General features: G+C 37.7%; 2 protein-coding genes and 2 pseudogenes across 4 annotated transcripts; 3 read left to right on the top strand and 1 right to left on the bottom strand.

Moving 5' to 3' along the window:
• The first annotated feature begins 918 nt into the window (after positions 1-918).
• Positions 919-6843, top strand: LOC147491051 (uncharacterized; annotated as a pseudogene). Its single transcript, XR_015199406.1, has 10 exons — positions 919-1008; positions 1161-1199; positions 1274-1400; positions 1706-1773; positions 2126-2175; positions 2267-2336; positions 2504-2627; positions 3050-3166; positions 4077-4262; positions 6079-6843. The product of XR_015199406.1 is annotated as an uncharacterized LOC147491051 (transcript).
• On the bottom strand, positions 4560-6331 carry LOC147491052 (glucuronoxylan 4-O-methyltransferase 1-like). Its single transcript, XM_086565487.1, is given in 3 exon segments — positions 4560-4926; positions 4929-5286; positions 6029-6331. Coding segments are annotated over 3 exon segments (879 nt in total). The 3' UTR covers positions 4560-4708.
• Positions 6844-8904: 2061 nt separating the features above from the next.
• LOC147491050 (uncharacterized) lies at positions 8905-9438 on the top strand. Its single transcript, XM_086567170.1, has one exon. The coding sequence runs from the start codon at positions 8905-8907 to the stop codon at positions 9436-9438; it is 534 nt and encodes a 177-aa protein (XP_086423296.1).
• Positions 9439-19614: 10176 nt separating this feature from the next.
• On the top strand, positions 19615-22338 carry LOC147491049 (G-type lectin S-receptor-like serine/threonine-protein kinase At1g34300 pseudogene; annotated as a pseudogene). The gene has a single exon (XR_015198706.1). The product of XR_015198706.1 is annotated as a G-type lectin S-receptor-like serine/threonine-protein kinase At1g34300 pseudogene (transcript).
• The last annotated feature ends 1076 nt before the right edge of the window (positions 22339-23414 follow it).

The following is a 23414-nucleotide window of genomic DNA, read 5'->3' as shown; positions in this document are numbered from 1 at the left end:
CTATTTTGCTTTTCTTCGTCGTCCCCAACGGCGCCAAATGTATGAACCTAAAAGTGTGAAGTCTGAATGAGAAAGAGAAACAATCAGATTAACAGTCTCTCTCTATTACACTCTTTTCTTTCTCTCCTCTCTATTCGTTCTCTCCTCACTTTTCCTTCTTCTTCCTCTGAGCGGCCCCTTTCTCTCTTCTATTACACTTCTTTTTATACCTCTTCACCTTCTATATGGGCCATCCATCTGTCCCTTCATCTAATGACCCCCTGTTAGTCGCACCTCGGCCACGTCTGCCTCTAGAATTCTGCGGCTCTACTCCACTGCTCCCCAACCTACCCGGTTATATTACCCCCTCCTCTCCTCTTTGACCTAGTACTCAGTTCTATTATGGGCCACTACACATCTCAATCTCCTATCTGGGCCATCCATCTGTCCCTTCATCTGACGACTTTCTGTTAGTTGTACTTCGGCTATGTCTGCCCCTAGGGTTCCGCAGCTCTGCTCCACTGCTCCCCAACCTACTCGGTTACATTGCCCCCACCTCTCCTCTTTGACGTAGTACTCGGTTATATTATGGGACGCTAAAGATAAAGATAAAGATACTAGATAGTAGATTTAGTATAATGAGTTATTGACCGTCCAAATCTATTATTTAAGCACCATATCAATTCAAACAAAATTTACGATATATATATCCGATTTATATCAATGATTTCATCCGATATGCCAGATGACGAGTAGATGTTCTTCTCTGAGTGGTGGACGAGAAATAAAAACTTTGTATCAGACTTCCACAACTTGAGTTCTGACTACTTAATAGTTGACATGCCAGGTGTCCTTTCATTTCCCAAGTTGTAAACTTTACTGTTTTCCTAACAAGAAGAGCAAGAATCATTATAAAATTGTTGCTGCAAAGTCTAGTAATTCAGAAGAAAATGGTCACTCCTTGAAACTGAAAACCAGCAGTCAACAAGTTTCTTATCTCTTCTTTGCCCTCTGCTCAAGGTGTTTGCTGTAAGTTTTTTTTTTTTTTTTTTCTCATTAGTCTTAATAATAATAATCTCATTTAGAAAAGGCCAAGAAGAAAAGACTTGTCTTTGAAATATTAATCATGCTTTATTATCTTCACACTTGACATTCATGTTTATTCATCATGTTTTCTGCAGGCATCAGATCCTTCTCAAGAGAGGAACACTTACTTAGAGGTATTGTATTGTAATCTTATTCATGGGTCTCAAATTACTCAATGACCAATGTAATTTGATTGCTCAAACCATAGGTTGCAACGTCATCTTTATCATCCTTGGCGAGGTTTCCATGGGGATCAAGGTCAATATATGGGAATTCACCTGATCCAGAGATAGCTGCAGAAGACCCTCAAGTGCATTTGCAGCTCTTTGAATTTGGTTAGTTTCATTTTCCTTCAGTACTCTAAATGTTCATAAATAAACAGGATGTAGCACAAATTGCTTATTGTGAATTGAAAACATCCACCTTTATTATGTGCCAAGGTTTTTGTTTGTTTGTTTTACTTGGCACCCTCACGTCTTTAGAATTTCAATTAGTCACAAGTAGAGTGAACAAGAAAGGCCTTGACTGAGTTGGATCAAGGTCAAATATTACTTGTTTCGACTTTCAACTTATACAATGTTTGGGAGTTTTCAACTTATGTTAATTTAAACTCGATGTTGTTGATTTGATGACAATGCAGGTATATCCTTTCCCAAAAGGCTCTGTAAGACATAGGGAAGTTGTCAGACAACTTGGCGGCAAGGAGCAGTATGTTGTAATCTGCATATCTTTTCTTGTTAAGTTGCCTTTATTTTGACATAAGATTGCTGCTCTTTACTCATAATGTAGGGGGTAAATCAGTTTGAGGCATATCCATCTTGATTTGTGTGTTGATCAACGTAAAAAATGTGATTCTAAGGATGTCAGGCCATGCATCGCTCACCAAAAACTATAATGATGGAAAGAGAGTAGATGACCCGTGTATCCTATCCTTGGTCTGGTGCTAACTTATTTATTTGCAACATCTGGTGCCTCTGAGTTGTGCATATATATCGTTATTACCGTGCAATTCTTTACAAGGTTTAAACTTTTCACGTGATTGATTTATTTTATCATGCAGATATCCTTTCCTTGTTGACCCAAGTAGTGGCGTTTCTATGTATGAGAGTGGTAAGTCATTAGTTTTTGTCAACCATAAATCTGTACATCTTATTATAGTTTGAGACACAATTTCATATATTTTTCTTACGGAAACATGCAGGTGACATTGTTAAATACCTTTTCGAGCAGTATGGTGGAAGCAGAAGTCCCTCTGTTGGACTACTAGAAAGGTATAGTTATGATATATTTTGTGTGTGTTGTGCAGTATTAGCTCTTCGGTGTAAGTCAAATTCATCTTTAGTATTTCTGGACTGGTACTGCTATGATCCCATCGCGATTTCCCTTTAGTCTTAAAAGTCCTGACTATTAACGGTTACTCTGCTTTAGATGGATCCAGCACATTGTTCACAGGTTGGATGCCCACAATTCTTCGTGCAGGCAGAGGAATGACATTCTGGGAGAAGGCCAGGAAGGATTCACCACCTAAAATGCTAGAGCTTTTCTCATATGAGAACAATCCAGTAAGACTACATTCCTATAGTGAACATGTCCCCTTTCTTGTATATATATAAATGTCACACTAGTAACTCAATACTTAGTGAAATAAGATTTGTAGACTATCCACACAAATTTGTCTAGGGGTTTCGCTTATGTACTAGTTAGTTATGATGTTTTATCATATTTTCTCCCACAGACAGAAATAGCAGAGCTATTTAAGCCCTGAATAGTCAGCTAAGCCAGAGCTGTTTACGTCTTCCCTGTTGATGCCCCAATCCTCGCAACTGTCTTTTAGTGGGTCTTCTCAAGTCGCTTCAATTCGGAGGGATTTGTATTAAATTGCTACATCTTACACCACGCTGTTAAAATCGTGAATGATTTGTCATCTCTAATTTAGTATGTATTTTGACATGGAAGTTGCCTAATTAACTTTTATGCCTTACAGTATGCAAGAATTGTTCGTGAGGCACTATGTGAACTGGAAATTCCATACATTCTGCATAATGTGGGAAAAGGGTCAATCAGGTACAAGTTACTTCTGCAGACATCTGGTTCTATAGAGGTAATCACTTAATCCTTTCCTCAAAGATTCAGAAGGCTCAGTATATTACTTTTCAAACACAAAAGAAATCAAATGTTACCTGTCTATCTTAGGAAGTTCATGCTTTCAAAGAGCAAGCAATGTTAGGACTAGTTATTACCCCCTCACTACATCTGTAGATAATAGATGACTTGAGATTAGAAATTGAGCTGCCTTCTTGATATACTTTTGACTCTGTAGTTGGTGAGAGTCTAGATCATGTTCATTGAAAAAATAGATAATTGAATGTTTCAAATGCATTACTTGGCACACCTAGTTTAAGCTATTGACCCTTGGACGTATGTCTTTCACTCCCAGGGATACTTCTGAAGAACCTGTTACATATATACACCTTAGAGTTAAAATGATTGGTGACCTAACAGACTGATTTTCTAATTGGGTACCTGGGTTTGGTGAAATGTTCAAACTATAGTTAGTCTTAAGGTTTTTGCAGTGTTACTCACGGGTGGACAACTGAACACAGACTAAAAGAAGTTACAAACTTTAAGTTTGTAGGCGATAGTTCAAGGAGGAGGCCCATTTTTTGGAAATTGGAATGTAATACCAAACACACACACATACGTAGATGAAAAAGAAAACGCATAAAACCCACAGAAATAAAGGAAATTACGAAGTCGCATACTCCAGTCAATTTATAGTGCTTGCCGTTATACATGGTTAGGATCTAAAGACCATTTTATTTGGTAAAGTGAGGATGTAAAGACTTGACAGATTGACATTTACATTTGGTGTTTGACTTTCTAACAGTTCTTGATGGACAAATCTTTTGTGAGAACGATCTGAATGTCTCTGAACATTCTTAGGAGTTATGAGAATGTCTGTCTTTGAGTCTTGAACCATTCAGAAGGAATGATGTTATCTTCTTTTGCAGGTTCCTTATCTTATTGATCCCAATACTGATTCTCAATTTGGAAATTATGAGAAGATCCTCTCATATTTGTTCATGACATATGCCACAACTGCATAACTGCCTCATCCATGCCTGTATCTAGATCCAACTCTTTTGTACAGTAATACACTAATACATCAAGAGATGCTCGAGTTCAGTTTCTTTCAGGTGAAATTCTTTTTTGCTTCACATTTTAAAAATATTACACCCTGTTTTGTCATTATATTGTTCTATGATGGTACCAAATGTTAAGCATCACTGTATTTTTTATAAGAATAAAAACCCGTAATATTTCATTTACTTGAGCAGTATCGTAACTCATATTCAATTTGTCATGTATTCATGCCCCTCTTAAAAAAGTAAATAAAATTCTTTCTTCTAAGTATTGAATTGTGATACCTTTTAACAGTAATGTCCATATGTTTAATGGTAGTTCTGAAGTCTCTGTCTCTGTCTCCTATCCTGTTTATTAGAGAATGTCCATTTCAATTTTATTGGCATATTTATCCAGTATCAAATTTATGAATGTTGAAAAATACGAAAAGAAAAAAAAAAATCTATCAAGAAAATGTGGCACCACCATTCTATCATTGGAGGTAGTGAGATGATCCCTTCTAAGGGCAAAAGGGCCTATTACCCGAAGTGCCTCTGTGACTTGGAATTGTGAAGTGTCTTAGTCTACCTTCTTGAATCCTCATGTACCTCTCACACAGGAATGCCTTTGAAAACTTATCCTCAACAAGTCTATCCACATCATGCACAAAAACATCAGTTTCCCCATCTTCTTTGTTTCTGGCAATCATTCCTGCAGTATAGATAGCACTCATCCGTCCGGTGCATTTTCATGAAAACCAGTTGGTGCGTCCACCATTATTAGATCCCACTCTATCTCATAAACCTCATTTGGTATAGTTTTTAATGCAAGCTGACATTTAGAAGATCGCGGATCAGTCACAACTCTACACTCCTCTCCCTTGCCAATCTTCATGAGCTCATCTGCTTGGTGAACTTTACTATCATAGACGACGTGATAAGATTCTAATGTGGGGAAACCATATCTAATTTGTTCAATCCATGATTTGTCTTCCTCTAGGAAAACTGTACGTCCACCATGATTGAGTGAAGCCCACATGAGGCTGTCATGACCGAGCCCAAAGACTAGGAAGTTGCATGGTGACTTCTTCTGAAGTACCTGAAATCATAGGATTCTAGTTCAGATTCAATAATAATGTGTGAGGGTCAATTCAGATTATTTGTTCTCACATCTAAAAGGGGGAGTAAAAGGTTTTAGACTGTAGAATATTATTTGGTAAAAGTTATTATTACTATTTTATTATCATTGTTACTATTGATATTATTTTGGTTGTTATTATATTATTGGATCGGGGAAAGTTATTCAGAAAAGCCAACAAGAGTGAAGTCTGATATGACAAAACTCAACTTGTGATAAGAAAATATGCTCTATAATATCCTTATCAAAAATGAAAATTGAACGATAAATCTCAAAAGCATTGTATAAATAGTTTAATAAATGCTCAATGGTCTAGTGCAGGATCGATCTGCTGATATCTTTTTTTCTTGAAAAAATACATAATTTATATCTGATCTGTATCAGAAAAACATTTAGACTTTGCTCAGTACTCTCCACCAAAACATTAGCTAACCGCCAATAGCCAAACGACCACATTTCAATGTTTTGTAGGCAGTTGTGCTGCCGGCGTTCCAAAAAACTTTGCGCTCAGTGTTGCAGAACAAACTTTTACTCTTAATGATAATGCATTCTAAATAAAAGTTATTAACTTCACTACATGTCTTGAATGCCATCAATATTGTCATAAATCACAAAGAGTCATTCATTCTCAAAACTGCAGGTAACCCAATATTCAGAAAACTTTGTAACACACACACACAGAAGATGAAATTTGTGAGTTTACCTGAGATGTAACTGAGATCTCACTCAGCGTTTGTTGTGGTGTAATGCTAGATGTAGAGTAATGAATGATAGCTTGTACAATAGATGGTGGAATCTTGGTGCAAGTCTGTGTGGAAGGTGGACAGCTTGCTGCTTCTACTATCCCTGTTGGATTGGATGCTAATGATGACTGTGTTTGTGAAATTGAAGATGGTGTTTGCTGGGAAGAAAACTTTGGTCTAAGAGCAAATAGGAGGACAAAAGCAAGAATGCAACCGCAGGCGATGAGCTTAAGATTGAGAGGATATTGAGTTTTAGACCTCATGTTTGGTACTTGGGTTTGAATAGTTTCTGGAGGTTATACTTCAAACAACTTTGTTCAAAATGATTTTGAGGCTAAACTAGAGAGCCCTTGTATTATATTTTCTGTCCGACACTTGACATGAAGGGATAACTTCAAGAGAAAGGAGAGGGTGGGAGTTCCATTGCTTTGGTTGTTTCGTTGTATTCTTAAAGATGCAGCAATGAGTATTATTAGATGGTTGGTGAAGACATGAGATCTACTCAAGCTAGAAGTTGGTACAACAAGGTTGGTTTGAGTGAGATTTTTGTCTCCCATGATAAGATATTTAATTTGATTTAACTTCGTAAGTAATCAACATTAGAATTATTAATGTAATTGGTAGGACTAAAGAATGCCAATTCAAGTCCAAGTGGTGGGAGTAGGAATTATCTGCCACTCTGGTCTTTGATGTTGGTTCAAAAAAGGGTGCATCAATGTCCAGATTAGTGTAAATGTATGAATGTATGATTATTGAATTCCGAGGGGTTGAGCTTTGAGCTGGTTTGCTGTGATTCCAATATTCCATCTTGCTCATGATGTACTGACAAACAGATTTTGAGATTATAAACAAAAGTGTATTCCTCATCATTCCCCAATTGCCGACTCCCAATTGTTCGTAAGGGCATTACCATATTAACCATATATTGTACCCAAAACTTTTTACTAATTTTATCATTTATGGGCTTATGGCAGGCATTAACCTGCAGAATGCTTGAGTCTTTGGATCCAAAACTTTTGGGCTGTACTTTATTGGGCTATTTGTGTTTAAACATGAATCCAAATCGTAATATCTGCCTATCTGGCGAGCACACAGATCCAAGTATCCAATTACCTATGCTAAATTATTGGAAATGCAAATAATCAACTTAAGGGTCTGTTTGGCAGCATAGTCACAAAAATCTCCGATTTTTTAAAAAAAATGTAAAAAGTCTTCTAATTGACAGGTTACCGAATTTCAAAGCGAATAAACAATAAAAACGGTAAAAGTCATTGAATTCTTGATGTTTTCCAATTTTTTTGATGATGGATAGTTTTTTATTAATTTTATTAATATTTTACTTTCTAAATTGCAATTATTTAAAAGATATCGTAAGATATAACAAGACTTTATGATGCAAGGACGCAATAGATTATCATGTGCACAGCACATGCATAATGCTACAGCTAGAGTTTATCTTTTATTCTACTTCTATTTTAAATCCTTAGTTAATTAGAATTAGACTAGCTTCTATTTTAGTTTCCCAAGTTCTATTATGATTAGGATTTGTTAACTAGTTCTCTATATAAGCAGATGTAAACCTTAAGATTTTGAGACTTGATTATTATTATTGAATTAAAAGAATTCGTTTTTATTCATTAGACCCTAGTTTTGGGTATCTTTATACATTGTGTATCTATTGTTCTTGCTTCCGCGACAAAGATACATCAAATTGGTATCAGATTTTTAGGTTTTTTCCTAGTTTGCTTTCGTCATGGCCACTCAACGAAGAGGGGCGGACGACTGACCACCGCGATGAATACAAGATTGGTTCGTGTTGAAAGAATTGCAAGCAAATTCGACCGACGGCGCGACATAAAAGAGATTTTGATGAAGCTCGTACCTGATTTTCAACCCAAACACACCATTGACGTTGTGGTCAGACAGTGGGTGGACGATGACCCTTAAGATTCCCACCACTCTGGTTCGAAGTTGAGTTAGTTGTTGCAGCCCCAAAATACTCAATCGAATCGACGCTTGATCATGCACCTTCTTGAGAACTTCTCCACATCCATCTTCCATTGAAAGCGATAAAGAATCGCTTGTAGCTTCAAGCACTAAATCACCATCTTCTCCAATTCGTCGATTGGGATGACCTATTGTTGATGGAAGTGGTCCGATTTTGAATCCCAATCGATCGGGTCGATTTTTCGTCTTTGATTTGGCCTTCCCGAGTCAAGATCGCGGAACCACAATCACACAATTCGAGTTCCCCATGTTGATCAAACTTTTCAGCATAAAGATTTTGCTCCCGAAATTTATTATGATGCAGATCTCGATGCAAATCGCATAAGCTATCGTCGAAATCTATCAGGCCTTGGCCGTAGTCAAAGGCATATTGATGCTTCTGTTACTCCTGGTCATCTTCTCCAGCAGAATTTCGATCGGCCAAAGAGACGATCCTATTTGCCTAATTCACGGGCTAGGCAACTACTGCTCCTTGGGCTTCTAATGTGCAGGCCCATGGAAGACCTCATGATACTTTCAGGGCTACAAATTATATTCCAGTCCAACATAATACTAGGCCTGCCCGCAAGAATGTTGTTACTGCTGACCAAGGTGCACCCATTCCCCTGACCCAGTTGATTCGCCACCCCCTTCGCCCCGCCGACAGCCACGTCGGTTAGCACCATCTTTTGATCCTCCAGACCCTTCAGATTCTCCATCTAGTCCTTCTCCACCAAGGCACAATAACCACAATAGGCGCAATCAAAGGCGTGGGCATCAACAAAATGTGCACCATAATACAGGTAATTTTGATATTAATCGTTTATTGCGCATTTTAGAGAAGAATCAGATGGGTGATATTAAATTAGATGTGCCTGAATTTAATGGAAAATTGCAGCCTGATGCTTTTGTCGACTGGTTAAATAAGATTGAAAAAGTTTTTGATTATAAAATTTTTGAGGATCCTAAGTGTGTTAAATTAGTTGCGACTAAATTAACGGGCTATGCACTTGTTTGGTGGGATGAACTTCAATTGACTCGTGCTAAATTGGGTTACAATAAGATTACTACATGGGATAAGATGCGCCGAGAGTTGAAAAAAGAATTTATTCCTCATGACTATGAAAGGGATTTATTCATGCGCCTCCAAAACTTGAAACAACGGCTTCAAAGTGTGGTGGGTATCTTGAGGAGTTTCTTTTGTTGTGCACACGGGCTGATTTTATGCGAATCCGTCGATCAAAAAATTGGGCGTTATTTGAATGGGTTGCGTAAACCACTTCGAGAGGCATTAGCTTTCAAAGATGTTTATGATCTGTCCGATGCTATTAAATATGCTCTCAAATCTGAAGATTTGCTTCGCTCATCCCCCGCCACTCGCTAGTGCCACTTCTACCCATGTTGCCGTCATCCAAACCTCCTCCTACCAGAGTGGGTCCAATCACATGCTATGAGTGTAAGGAAATTGGACATGTTCGTAGTGACTGTCCTAAACGCAAGCGCGTGGGTTTAACACAGGATGAAGAAAATCTCAACCATCCGGAAGAAGACGTCACTGAGATTGATGACTTTTTAACTTATGCAGATTCTAGTTGTCCCCAATTGATTGTTCGTTGTTCTTTAATTACTCCAGTTGTTAAGCATGATCCTACGTCATGGCTTCGTCATAATATCTTTCGTACTCGCTGCACTTCGAATGGCATGTTATGTAATGTTATCATTGACAGCGGTTCCAGTAATAATATTGTTTCTAAAGATATGGTGGACAAGCTGAAACTCAATGATGAGCCACATCCTGAACCTTACACTATTTCTTGGTTACAGGATGGTGCCACAGTCAAGGTTACTCGCCGTTGTCTAGTTTCGTTCTCCATTGGTCCTAAATACAAGGATGATGTTTGGTGTTCATTTGCACCCATGGGACGATGCCACTTGTTACTTGGTCGCCCCCGGCATTATGATCTCCTTGTTATTCATAATAGGCGTGAGAAACTTATACTTTCACTTCTAGTGGCGAGAAAATTGTTTTGGCACCAATCGACTCCATTTAAGCCCACCTTCTCAACCACGCCTACCGGTGAAACCGGGTTTTCTAGCGGGCCGGACGTCATTGCGGTATGTTTCTTGCTCTTCTTGCGTCATTTCTTGCAAACCCTACTACTATACCACGTATTTACAACCAATGCTAGATTCATATTTCGATGTTTGTACCGAGCACGCTAATGGAGGATTGCCCCTTTACGAGATATCCAACATGCTATTGATCTTATTCCTGGAGCTCCCCTCCCTAACTTACCACATTATCGCATGGCTCCTTCTAAACACGCCGAGTTACAGAGGCAAGTTACTGAGTTATTAGTTAAGGGATTTGTTAGAGAGAGTATGTCCCCTTGTGTTGTGCTAGCTTTACTTACTCCTAAGAAAGATGGGAGTTGGAGTATGTGTGTTGATAGCAGGGCTATTAACACAATCACTGTGAAATATCGTTTTCCCATTCCACGCCTTGAGGATATGCTTGATTCATTGCATGGTGCTAAGGTGTTTTCCAAGCTTGATTTGCGATCTGGATTTCATCACATTCGTATCCGCCTTGGAGATGAATGGAAAACTGCCTTTAAAACAAAAGACGGTTTATATGAGTGGTTGGTCATGCCCTTTGGTCTTTCTAATGCTCCTTCTACCTTCATGCGTCTTATGACTCAGGTTTTGAAGCCTTATCTGAATAAATTTTGTGTTGTCTACTTTGATGATATTTTGATTTACAATTCTTCTGAGTCTGAACATATCAAGCATATTGAAATTCTTTTGGGTGTTTTGCGTACTGAGAAGCTTTATTTACAACTCAAGAAATGTTCTTTCATGGTTGACTTTGTGGTATTTTTGGGTTTCGTGGTTTCTACCGATGGTATTCGTGATGATGATTCCAAAGTCCAGGCTATTATTGAGTGGCCTGATCCTTCTACAGTGACTCAGGTTCGTAGTTTTCATGGTTTAGCTTCTTTCTATAGAAGGTTCATTCATAATTTCAGCGATATTATGGCTCCTTTAAGCTGCTTTGACGCGTGAGAAAGCTTTCAAATGGACTCCACGAAGCTAATGAGGCATTTGACTTGATTAAGAAGAAGATGACTTACGCTCTGTTCTAGTTTTGCCGATTTCACTCAACTCTTTAAGGTAACATGTGATGCTTGTAAGTATGGCATTGGTCTTTGTTTTGAGCCAAAATGGCAAGCCCGGTTGCTTTCTATAGTGAGAAACTTACTGGTGCTAAATTGAATTATTCTACATATGACTTGGAGTACTATGTAGTTGTCCAAGTTGTACGACATTGGCATCATTATCTTATTCATCGTGAATTCCTCATAAAGTCTGACCATGAAGCTCTTCGTTATCTTAATACTCAGAAGGATGTCAGTACTCGACATATCAAGTGGAACTCTTTCTTGCAGAAATATACTTTCCACTTACAGTTTCAGGCTGGAAAGGATAATCGAGTTGCTGATGCTTTGAGTTGTCGTTCGCATCTCTTGGTTACTCTCCATACCTCTTTGTTTGGTTTTGATGAGTTACGCGACTTATATGCTCAGGATGCCTATTTTGGTCCTATTCATGCCGACTGTTTGGTACATCATGGTGTATCTGGTGAATTTTTTCTCCATGATGGTTTCATATTTCGGGGTTCATGACTTTGTATTCCGTTTCTTCCCTCCGTGATCAGATTATGATTGAAATGCATGCTGGGGGGTTGAGTGGTCACTTTGGGATCATAAAGACCATTGCCTCTATCAGGGAGAAGTACTTTTGGCCTACTATGCGTAGAGATATTAACCGGTTTATTGAGCGATGTTATGTGTGCGGGCAATGAAAAGGTAAGCACACTAATCTTTGGTTTGTATACTCCACTTCGATTCCGACAAACCTTGGGTTGATGTCTCCATGGATTTTGTGTTGGGTTTGCTACGTTCTACACACGGAAAGGATTCTATTTTTGTGGTTGTGGATCGTTTCTCAAAGATGGCTCATTTCATTCCCTGCACTCGTACTACAGATGCTGCACAGGTTGCTCATTTATACTTCCGTGAGATTGTTCGTTTGCATGGTTTACCTCGCACTATCACTTCTGACAGAGATGTCAAATTTACTAGCTATTTTTGGAAAACATTATGGAAGCTTTTAAGAGTAAGCTCAATTTTCTCTGACTTTCCACCCTGGTGATGGGGGCGATCGAGGTTGTAAATCGTAGTTTGGGTGACCTATTGAGGTGTTTGATTGATGATAATCCCAAATCTTGGGAGTTTGTTCTAACACAAGCAGAGTTTGCTTATAATAACTCTGTCAACCGTTCTACAGGCCTTTCTCCTTTCATGATTGTACCTGGAATAACTCCTCTTACTGTTCTTGATCTTGCTCTTATTCCATCGACTGTTCCCGTTTGTGCATCTGCAGAGGAATTTGCTTCCCGGATTCACCTTATTCATGAGGATGTCAATAAGCGTTTGGAGAAATCTTATGCCATGTACAAGACTAATGCAGACAAACACAAGCGCTTAGTGACTTTCGAAGTTGGTGATTTGGTGATGGTTTATTTGAGAAAAGAACGTCGGCCTTCATCTCACAAGTTAATGATGCGACGATTTGGCCCATTTTCCATTATTGCCCGTCATGGAGAAAATGCTTATGAATTGGACCTCCCTCGAGATCGCATTATCTCGCGACTCATAATGTAGCGGATCTCACTCCTTTTGTTGGCAATAGTATTCCACCTATTCCCCCCCTGTAGATCATAGTGTTGTTCCGCCATCGCTCTGGATCGGATTGAAACTGTCATTGATGTTTCTACTACTACGACTTCGCCCGGTACTTATGATGATCGTTATTTGGTGAAGTGGTGTGACCGTCCATTCTCGGAAAATTCATGGATTTCGATGCTACATTTCAACTCATGGATCCTACTTTCTACCGAAATACAAGGACTTAATCTCGAGAACGAGCTCTTCTCAAGTGGGGGATTGATCGCGAGGGCCTTAATAGATTATCATGTGCACAAAGACATGCATAATGCTACTATCTGACTAGAGTTTATCTTTTATTCTACTTCTATTTTAAATCCTTAGTTAATTAGAATTAGACTAGCTTCTATTTTAGTTTCCCAAGTTCTATTATGATTAGGATTTGTTAACTAGTTCTCTATATAAGCAGATGTAAACCTTAAGATTTTGAGACTTGATTATTATTACTGAATTAAAAGAATTCGTTTTTATTCATTAGACCCCTAGTTTTGGGTATCTTTATACATTGTGTATCTATTGTTCTTGCTTCCGCGACAAAGATACATCACTTTACATATATATTTGTAAATTTTGAATTTGATATATGCTCGAAATAACCTTGACATGATGCACACTGTCCATACTATTTTATGTTTTAATTATTTATGACTTTTCTGATTTTTTCTGATTTTTTTAACGAATTTGTATGAATTAACGATTTCTTCTTTGTTGAATTCCGAATTTGTGACTATGTTTGGTAGTAGAAAAATCCGTAGTAGCCAACCTAACTTAAGTGATCCAACATAATCTAAGGTGAGTCTCACCTATAGGTGAGGTGAATTACCGAAATATGAATGGCGTGGAAGGATGTTTGGTTGTTGCTTTTTCATTTTTTTATTAGACTATACAAAAAAAAAAAAAAAAAAAAAAAATAAGAAAAAAGAAAATCTCTAACAATTCATTTACCAATAACGTCTCTACCATACAAAACATTTTAAATCACAAGTCAAATGATGAAGAGGCTTGAATCTAGAAAGAAGAGAGGAAAGAAATGAACAAAAAAAGTCCTATTCTTTTTTTTTTCTCTCTCTCCTATGTTTGATCTATCGTATATCGTTATCTCTCCTAAACCAAAAGATACCACCATACAAAGTTTTGTGGTGTTTTGTGTTATGACAATTTACCCAATTCACCTATTATTCACTAGCATTTCGCCCGCCCATGGTCGGGATTGTTTCATTGCTATGTTTAAAATGTTTGGGCTTTACAAAATTCTTAGAGTCAACTACTAAACTGGCCTGGTCCATTTTAAAGTGGGCTGTTTTTAGTTTGATACGTGTCCTTCATTTTGTAACGTGTTATCACTTCTCACGTATCAACATGTTGAGGGAGTGGGTAAGTTGTCATTCAAAAAACAAAAAACATGTTGAGTAGGTGCGATCAGGAAAATGTTCGAATAGTTTATCAGTTTATCCGAAGTCGTTTGTCCTTCATCCCCAAACCAAATGGCTAATTTCTGGCCAAAACCCAATCTCCAGATGAGCTTACATACCATAGTCAGTGACATCAATCTAGACATATTCCATCCCACTCAATAGATTTCAATATCTGTTCTTACAGGGAAAATAACAACACTCAATTTTTTTCTTTAGTTTTGTTCAGTTGTTAAATTCTTTTTTCTAGATTCAATTTAACGTGGAAAACACTACTTTTGGGTGCAGCAGCATTAGTGTAATATATAGGGTACCTTATAAAATAAGTCGTTTCATTAAGATTTATACAATATAATCATGTGATTTATTTGGTAAGAGGAGATGGAGTCTCCAGAATTTGATAAAAGTAACCGTCAGAGCACAAACCACCTTTTGGGTATCCCGACTGTTTGTCATAGGCTCGTTATATCCAGTATAAACAAAACAACGTCAAATGTTTCTGGCCGAAATTCTTTAAGAGAATAAGAGGTGAGGTTCTGTCTTCAGATGAAAGAAAGAGCCGAAGTACACGTTTAATTTAGTACTTTGGGCCATTCCTATCAATAGAAAGAAACCCAAATAGACATAATTTAGTACTTTCTTATGGCTTATAGAACCTATCTGATACATTGAAATGAAAAGAAATACAACTGATGCATACACCTGCTTCAAAACATATATGAGACGTAGAAATTACATAAAAGAACTATAAAGTCTAAAGTGGTGGTTATGCCATCATTCTTGATCCTAAAGTTTCCTAGAAAATCTTGAAATGCCAAAGCCACCAATTCATCGCAGGGTAACCACACAAATTGAATCGTATATTTCTTCAAAATAGTCTGAGAAACTATCAAATAGAGGAAGAGACGTTGCATATATAGAAATGCAGATCTGCAAGAATGAGTGAGTTTGAGAATTCCCAGATACTTGATATGCGTACAACTGTAGAGAGATGTTGCGAGATCACAAAGCCTTTCAACAACATGCACTCCTGTCTCCATTTACCTGGGAAAGAATGAATTTGCCATACTGTCTTCCATACTCGTGCACATGTTGACAGCAGACACAGTCCCCATTTGTCTGTGAGTTGAACATCCGCTCATATGCCTCTAATTTCAAGACATCATCAAACTGATTAGCATAGAAACTTTCAGGTACACCACCCAAAGTTGCCTCTGAACTAAGGCTACTGATGACTTGACCATCTTAACTGGCTGCATCTTTCTCATTTCTGCTGCAACTGGATGCTTCGACAAACTGTTAATTGGCCGGGTGCATCCTTTACAATGTGCCACTTGACAGATAAGTATCCATTCCACTTATCTTGCTGCCAGTACTCTACACACTTGTTAAAATCAACTGTACCCACCATCTCTGCGAGACCCACAAATTGCCCACTGGTGTTTACCTGAAAATTGGAGAAGAGACCTAATTAAACCAAAATGTTGAACATGGAACGTAGGAAGTTGTCCTTAGAATATGAAGCACATGACAATCACCAGACTTTTCCAAAGCCTCCTGGTATCCAGCATCCAACTTCTTGTTTCCATTGGTAGTGCTGGCCCACACACTGTACTTGATGCTTTGGATATATCTTTACTCTGTAAAGAGGACTCCTCGAGTAACAGTAGATTTTGGGTCGATTGGATTTTTGTTTTCCAATTTTACCCCTAACCGTTTTCACTTATTTCAGGTATACCAAAACAAAAATATGTAATAACTGATAGTGTGAAGGGTTAAAACGAACATTAGATACCCCCACTAAAGAGAAATTCACAAGTCAGATAATTTCTATACTGAAACTGCCCCTGGTGCTTTTCAATTATTTCATTAATATATAAACAAAATAATGTAATAAGTGAGATAAAAGATGGGTACAAACGTGTTTACTGTATCTCATCTTTTTCTCTCCTTAATATTTCATCTCTTTTTCTATTTTCTTTTTCTCCTCAATATCTTAAATCTTTTTTTTTTTTTTTCTCTCTCTCTCTCTCTTAATAAGTTAATATCTCAGTTCATCTTCTCCTCAATATCTCATATCTCTTTCTATCTTTATTTATTATTTCTCCTCCATATCTCACATCACAGTTTCACTCTCACATCCAAAATTTCAAAAGTTCTAGATTGAAATTTTAGATGAAATTTTGATATATTCTAAAATTTGAAATTTACATTATTTTACACTACAAATTCAATATATTTACATTTGTGAACATTTATATTTTGAATTGGAATTTTGGGATCAGTTTAATTTTATAAACGCGATTGGGTTCGGGTTCCGATTATTTATATTAAACTTTTTGGTTTAATTGAGCTTTCATGTATGCATTAGTCTATTGGAGTGATTGTATATTTCAGCCGAACTTTTAATCGAATTGAGCTGTCATTTATGCAATTATGCATTATACTGTCTATGCATGATTCAACTTTTATATTTCCTCTCCTTTACATATGTTCACATGCAAAATAGCAAAATTGTATAGTAGATAATTATATGTAACAATCTTTGTACGTATGAACATGCAACTCACGGTAAATTTCACGCTCATCGAGCGTGCCCAAAAGACTAGTTCTGTTAAGATAGCTAGGAGAAGGGCCGATGCCAACAGTTGGTGTTACCGAAATAAAGAAATGTTATATAGGTTGGTGTTATATCCTAAACAGTCGGGATGTATGGTTCAAATACGGGTTGGTGTTATACCTTGCTTGTAACACCAACTTGTACAGACCCTTACAGACTCGTGTTTAACGAACATACTATCAGCTAAAAAAACGAACATATTATTACATAAATAATTCTAACCAATTACTTTGACACTTCCTCTTGCAGTTAGAGTTACACTTATCAAACATTCAACAAACCCGACATACCTATGTTGGTACAAACTTGTGGAGACATACGTCGGGTATAAGTTTGCTACAACGCATCTCCTGTCCAAAGCATAAATACTAACATAAGATGTTGCAACATGTTGAGCAAATCCAACGTCTGGTATAATTTTTAATAAGAACTAACTTGTAAATAATTAAAATATTGTCCTGACTTTTAATTAACTTTGGGCACCTACTTAAAAATTGTACTGATGTGGCTTCCTAAAATCGCATATGAGCATTTTCGCCCATTGTGCAATAATAGATTTAGATTAGTTGGCCCTATTTACTAAATTGATTGGAACAAACAAACAAGACATACTATCATGGGCCTTATTCCTTATAGACGGGTTGGCTAATCCATGCTACCAAACAGGGCGATGGAGTTGCAAGTTGCTGGAAGTGTGGAACCCCCTTTAGCCCAACCACACCACTATCATTAACTTTTGGGACGAACACATGAAAATAGCTCATTATCATGTTGCTAGAGATTATGCACACATGCTACCAAACAGGGCGATGGAGTTGCAAGTTGCTGGAAGTGTGGAACCCTCTTTAGCCCAACCACACCACTATCATTAACTTTTGGGACGAACACATGAAAATAGCTCATTATCATGTTGCTAGAGATTATGCACAGAAATGCTCACATGAAAGCAGGGGTTAATAAAACAGTCTTAATTAAGTGGGTCTTGGGGATTGGGATTGTGATTGTGACAAGTTTATTTTTCATTTTTAACAATGGAAAATGTTTCTGTAACGCACATCTTCTTGGTATAGTCCAACACCGTTTAGTACCTTTTGGCTCGGGATATTCAGTGTTCGCTGAAGCCTGAAGGCAACCACAAAAGAGTCATTATAAGTCGTCGATCAGTTGTAAATGATCTGTCGAAAATTTAAGAGTTTTTATTTCGACTTGTACCATGGTTGTACTGCAGAGCAAATGATATGGTTGTTTTGTCGTTTTGGGGCATGAGGAATTGAGGATACACCAAATATCAGTGCTAAAAGGTGTCATTTTTCTAGGACTAATATAGTTTCTATTCTAATAAAGTAGCCAATTCAAAGATGGGGAACAGTGTTATACAACTCGTCCGGAGGCTACCGTAATTGTAATGCTGAGTACAATGGCTCTCTATCCCCACTTCAGGTGGTTTTTACTTTCTATCTCCAAATTATTCTCTATATATACAGAGCAATTTAGAGAGTACAAAATATGTTTGGCTCTAGTTGATCTGTGTAGAATGCAATATATAGTTTTTTTGTTTTTTTTTTTAATTTTTGGTTGTGGGCCTGATCAAAGATGAAGTGGGGTAAAATTATAGGGATCTCATTTTGGGCCATATGAACTAGCGTGATATTGTTGCAACCATTGGACAATGGACACAATATTCAATTTTGTATCTGCCTAAAGGAGTTCTTCTAGGTCCAACTAGAGTTCATTATTCCGAGCAGAATATCGGAATTCCGTCTAATATTTTGATTTTTTAAAAAATTAAAAAAAAAAACAGTTTAGAGTCGAAATATTAATAATTTAAAAAAAATTTGAAATTCCGAATATAATATAGGTCGAAATATTGTGAATTTCAATGGTTGGATTTGTCGGAATTATTGGAATTCCGAAATCCTAACTATAACTATGAGTCCAACACTTTTGGACATAAATAACTTGTAATAAAATGAGTCTAAAAAAATAGTTAATGCTCCACATTTCCATCTTGATTGGTATCTTATTTTATTTAGACAATAAAACTGAAGGACTAAGAAAAGTTTTTAAAATGTTATACAATTCTTAGCAATTTAAATTTCTTATCAAACCAATAACATTATTATTTTGTATGGAAAAAAAATTAACAAATTCAAGATGTTACTGTTTATAAAAAATGCTCACAACACCTATATTCCAATGTGACAGTTGACAATTTATTTGACAATTTTTGTTCCCAACGCACTGTTATAACAACGTTTTTATAATAACAATTGTTAAATTTTGAACCAAATTACCCAGAAATATATAAATGACTCGCACGGGACAACTTGTCCGGTTCAAAAGTGAGACGGGACTATTTTTGCCGTCTAAATTTTTTTTTTGTTTTTTGGCTTTTGTAATTTGGTACGGAACAATTATTTTCGTTCAAAATTAAAAAACAAATTTTACCCAAAATGCAAAGTTTTAAAAATTTTGAAGTATCAAAACTGTTTAGGTGTCACAACGAAAAATGAAAATTCGTTCATATTGCTCCATGGAAAATTGACAATGCTCTACATTCTGCACAGTAAATCTATCCTCATCCACTATGTCAGATGTCAGACTACAACCTCAGTTATAAAAATAAACAAAGAGAAGTTGGACCAGGTCTACTTTTAGTGTTTTTCCCACCAAAGTCAAAATGTGATAAAAAGGTAAAATATCTTCAACAAAGGCTCAAGTTTAACTTCCAAGTTCCCACGCCATTACTAAAGTGTCAAAGACTCAAAGTCCAAGTCCTCTCTCTCTCTCTCTCTCTCTCTCTCTCCATTTCATAGCACCTACATATATATGCTTCCATTAACACAATTAAACCAGAACTAATAAGACATGCTGTTATTACTTCCCTCTTTTTCACTGTCCATTTTCTTCCTTGTCCATTTTTTGTTATATGCAACTTGCTATGCAAATATACCTTTAGGCTCTACACTTACACCTTCAAACCCCAACGCAACATGGCCATCACCCAACAATACTTTCTCACTTACCTTCATCCCCATATCTTCTTCTTTCTCTGCTGCTATTTCCTTCTCTGGTATTCCAGTATGGAAAGCTGGAGGTGATTCTGGCCTTGTTGACTCTTCAGCTCGTTTTGAACTCCAACTTAATGGTAATCTTCGTTTAACCAACGCTTCAAACAGCGTTGTTTGGGAGTCTGGAACGTCGAATAGAGGCGTTACTACTGCGACACTTGATGATTCAGGTAACTTGTCTTTGAAGAATGGTTCAGTTACTGTTTGGTCTAGTTTTGATAATCCAACTGATACCATATTGCCTGGTCAAAATTTTACTACTTCGAAGAGGTTGCAATCTGGGCTTTATTCATTTGTTTTACTTCAGGCTGGTAATCTTACTCTTAGATGGAATAGAGATACCATTTACTGGAACCAAGCTCTTAATGGTTCTTTTATTGGGAATTTATCTTCCCCAAGTTTGGTTCTTCTACAAGTTGGAATTTTACAGCTATTTGATTCTACATTACCTGTTCCTGTAAATATGGCTTATAGTAGTGATTATGGGGAAGGTACTGATGTTCGTAGATTCGTAAGACTTGATTCTGATGGGAATTTGAGGATTTATAGTTCTAATAGAGGGAATGGTGGTTCTACTGAAGGATGGGCAGCTGTATCAGATCAATGTAAAGTTTATGCGTTTTGTGGTAATTTGGGCATGTGTAGTTATAACGCTTCGTCTTCACCTGTGTGTGGTTGTCCATCTCAGAATTTTGAGCTTACGGATCTGAATGATAATAGAAAGGGATGTAAGAGGAAGGTGGAGCTTGAAAGTTGTGTAAATAGTGCTACTATGTTGGAATTGGATCATACCCAGTTTCTTACTTATCCACCTGAGCTTTCTGGTCAGATTTACTTTGTTGGAATTTCGGGTTGTAGAGGGAATTGCCTGGCACCGGGATCATCGTGCGTTGCTTCTACTTTGTTAGCTGATGGGACTGGACAGTGTTACCTGAAAGGGTCAGGTTTCGTTAGTGGATATGAGTCTGCTGCTCTCCCTAGTACTTCTTTTATCAAGGTTTGCAGTCCAGCACTCCCTAATCCCTCTCCATCCACTGTACGCCCAAACCAAAAGAGTTCACGGAAATGGCCAGCTTGGGTAATTGCTGTTCTCCTTGTGAGTGCTCTGGTAGTTTTGGTACTTGTGGAAGGTGGACTGTGGTTGTGGTGTTGTAGGAATAGCCCCAAACTTGGGAGTTTATCAGCACAGTATGCTCTTCTAGAGTATGCCTCGGGTGCCCCAGTTCAGTTCTCATACAAGGAGCTTCAGCATTCGACCAAGGGGTTTAAGGAGAAGCTTGGAGCTGGCGGCTTTGGTGCTGTTTATAGAGGTATTCTCCCTAACAGAAGTCTGGCTGCTGTCAAGCAACTTGAAGGAATTGAGCAAGGTGAAAAGCAGTTTAGGATGGAAGTTGCAACTATAAGTAGCACACACCATTTGAATTTGGTGAGATTGATTGGGTTCTGCTCTGAAGGTCGACACAGACTGTTGGTTTATGAGTTCATGAAAAACGGATCATTAGATGATTTCCTATTTGTGAAGGAAGAGGCACCAGGAAAATTGATGGACTGGCAGACTCGATTCAGCATAGCACTTGGTACTGCAAAGGGGATAACGTATCTGCATGAGGAATGTCGAGATTGTATCGTTCATTGTGACATCAAGCCAGAGAACATACTTTTGGATGAAAACTTTAATGCCAAAGTTTCTGATTTTGGCTTGGCAAAGCTCATCAATTCAAAGGATAATCGTTACCGAACTTTAACAAGCGTCAGAGGAACTAGAGGGTATCTGGCGCCAGAATGGATTGCAAACCTTCCAATCACATCTAAATCCGATGTTTACAGTTATGGAATGGTGTTGTTAGAAATAGTAAGTGGAAAAAGAAACTTCGAAGTATCTGCAGAGACAAATAGGAAGAAGTTTTCGATATGGGCGTACGAAGAATTTGAGAAGGGAAACGTGAATAGCGTTATTGACAAAAGTCTACCTGAACATGAACTAGACATGGAGCAAGCAATGAGAGCTATTGAGGTGAGCTTCTGGTGCATTCAAGAGCAGCCATCTCAAAGGCCTACAATGGGCAAAGTGGTGCAGATGCTCGAAGGGGTAACAATGATTGAAAAGCCCCCAGTACCAAAAATCTTGTCTGAAGGTTCTGTTCGTGGCACCAGTATTGGGAATGTCAGCAGTAGTATCAGTGCTCTCTCCATCTCTGGAGCTTCATCTCTACCCCCATCTTCTGTCTCTGGAAGAAATGTTAAAACTTCATCATCCTTCCTTAGATCTGATTGAACTTAAACTACATACTTTCTGTTGTAACTTAAACTACATAATAGTATTTTGTTCTCCAGGTGTGGAGCATGTGTATTTTTAATTTGTTTCAGTGAAAAATTAAATGATTTTGAACCCATGCGTTTAAGAACATAGAAATGCTTGCTCGGTTATTATTGGCTTGCATCTAATCGGAGGTAATTAGATAGTGTATCTATGGCATATTCAAATTTCGAATCATATTTTAAAAAATATAATCAGATATTGCACAATTGTTTTTACTAGATTGCACCAATCAGTTTTCTTTTATCAGTGTTCTTATTGATTATGGGGAAGATGAACTTAAACGCACTGTTTAGTTTCAGAAGTTTAGTCTCTAAAAGCTTTTTTTCTTCAGAAATTCTTGATGAACTTGAGGATTATGGACTAGGAAAGACCATGAACATACATTTGAAGGACTTGTTCCCCATTCAATAATCAAATGGATTAAACAAGACGATACTGATGTTACAGCGTATTCTACACTTGTCAATGTTCAGCTAGGGACAAGGCCAAACTTGCAACTGTCTGAACTTCACAAGCTGAAGAAAAGAAGCTAGACTTCGAATAACTCCTTCCCCCTATCTCACATCCTAGTCCATTAACAATTTTAGTCTTGTTAGAGCAAGTCCAATCGAGAGCTGCTATAATGGGCTGCTATAGTACCACCTGTAAAGGTGGGTTTTGGTTTTCCTTGATGATTGCGTGGGATGAGGGAAAAGAGTTGAGATCTTTTGGAGGGACCGAGTTCGCTTGTGAGCGAGCTGCCTACGTATCCGCTTTTTGGTTTTCCTTTTCTGGGGGAGAGAGGAATCAGGTCCGACGTAGTTCAAACAGGTGGTATTTATAGGCTTAAGGAAATGTCAATCCGGAATACACGTGTGTTTCTTGTACACGTGTAAGGTGGAGATCGTGAATGAGTGTTGGGCTAGTTATATTATAAGTCGTGTGCTGATTGGGAGTTGGTGCGGTCGCCCTTATTTCCCGGAAGTGAGAAGGATCAATAAGATTTTGGTAATGATTACTCCTGGTGGTGACCTTATTCGCGGCGTTCTGTCTTTGGCCATGTGTTCGTACTGAGCCATCTTTGTTTATACCACCTACCTGAAAGGAGCTACTCACAGATCGGTCTTGGAGGTCGGTCCCGCAGTTCACTTAAAGGTGCACAATGCGT

The sequence above is a fragment of the Coptis chinensis genome, chromosome 6 (genome assembly GCF_015680905.1).
Source record: "Coptis chinensis isolate HL-2020 chromosome 6, ASM1568090v1, whole genome shotgun sequence".
Lineage (NCBI taxonomy): Eukaryota > Viridiplantae > Streptophyta > Magnoliopsida > Ranunculales > Ranunculaceae > Coptis > Coptis chinensis.
This window is presented reverse-complemented; position numbering and strand designations above follow the sequence as displayed.

What these genes read in the sequence shown, in the direction of transcription:
- LOC147491050 (XM_086567170.1), top strand. Translation starts at nt 8,905, where the DNA reads ATGGGTGATATTAAATTAGATGTGCCTGAATTTAATGGAAAATTGCAG.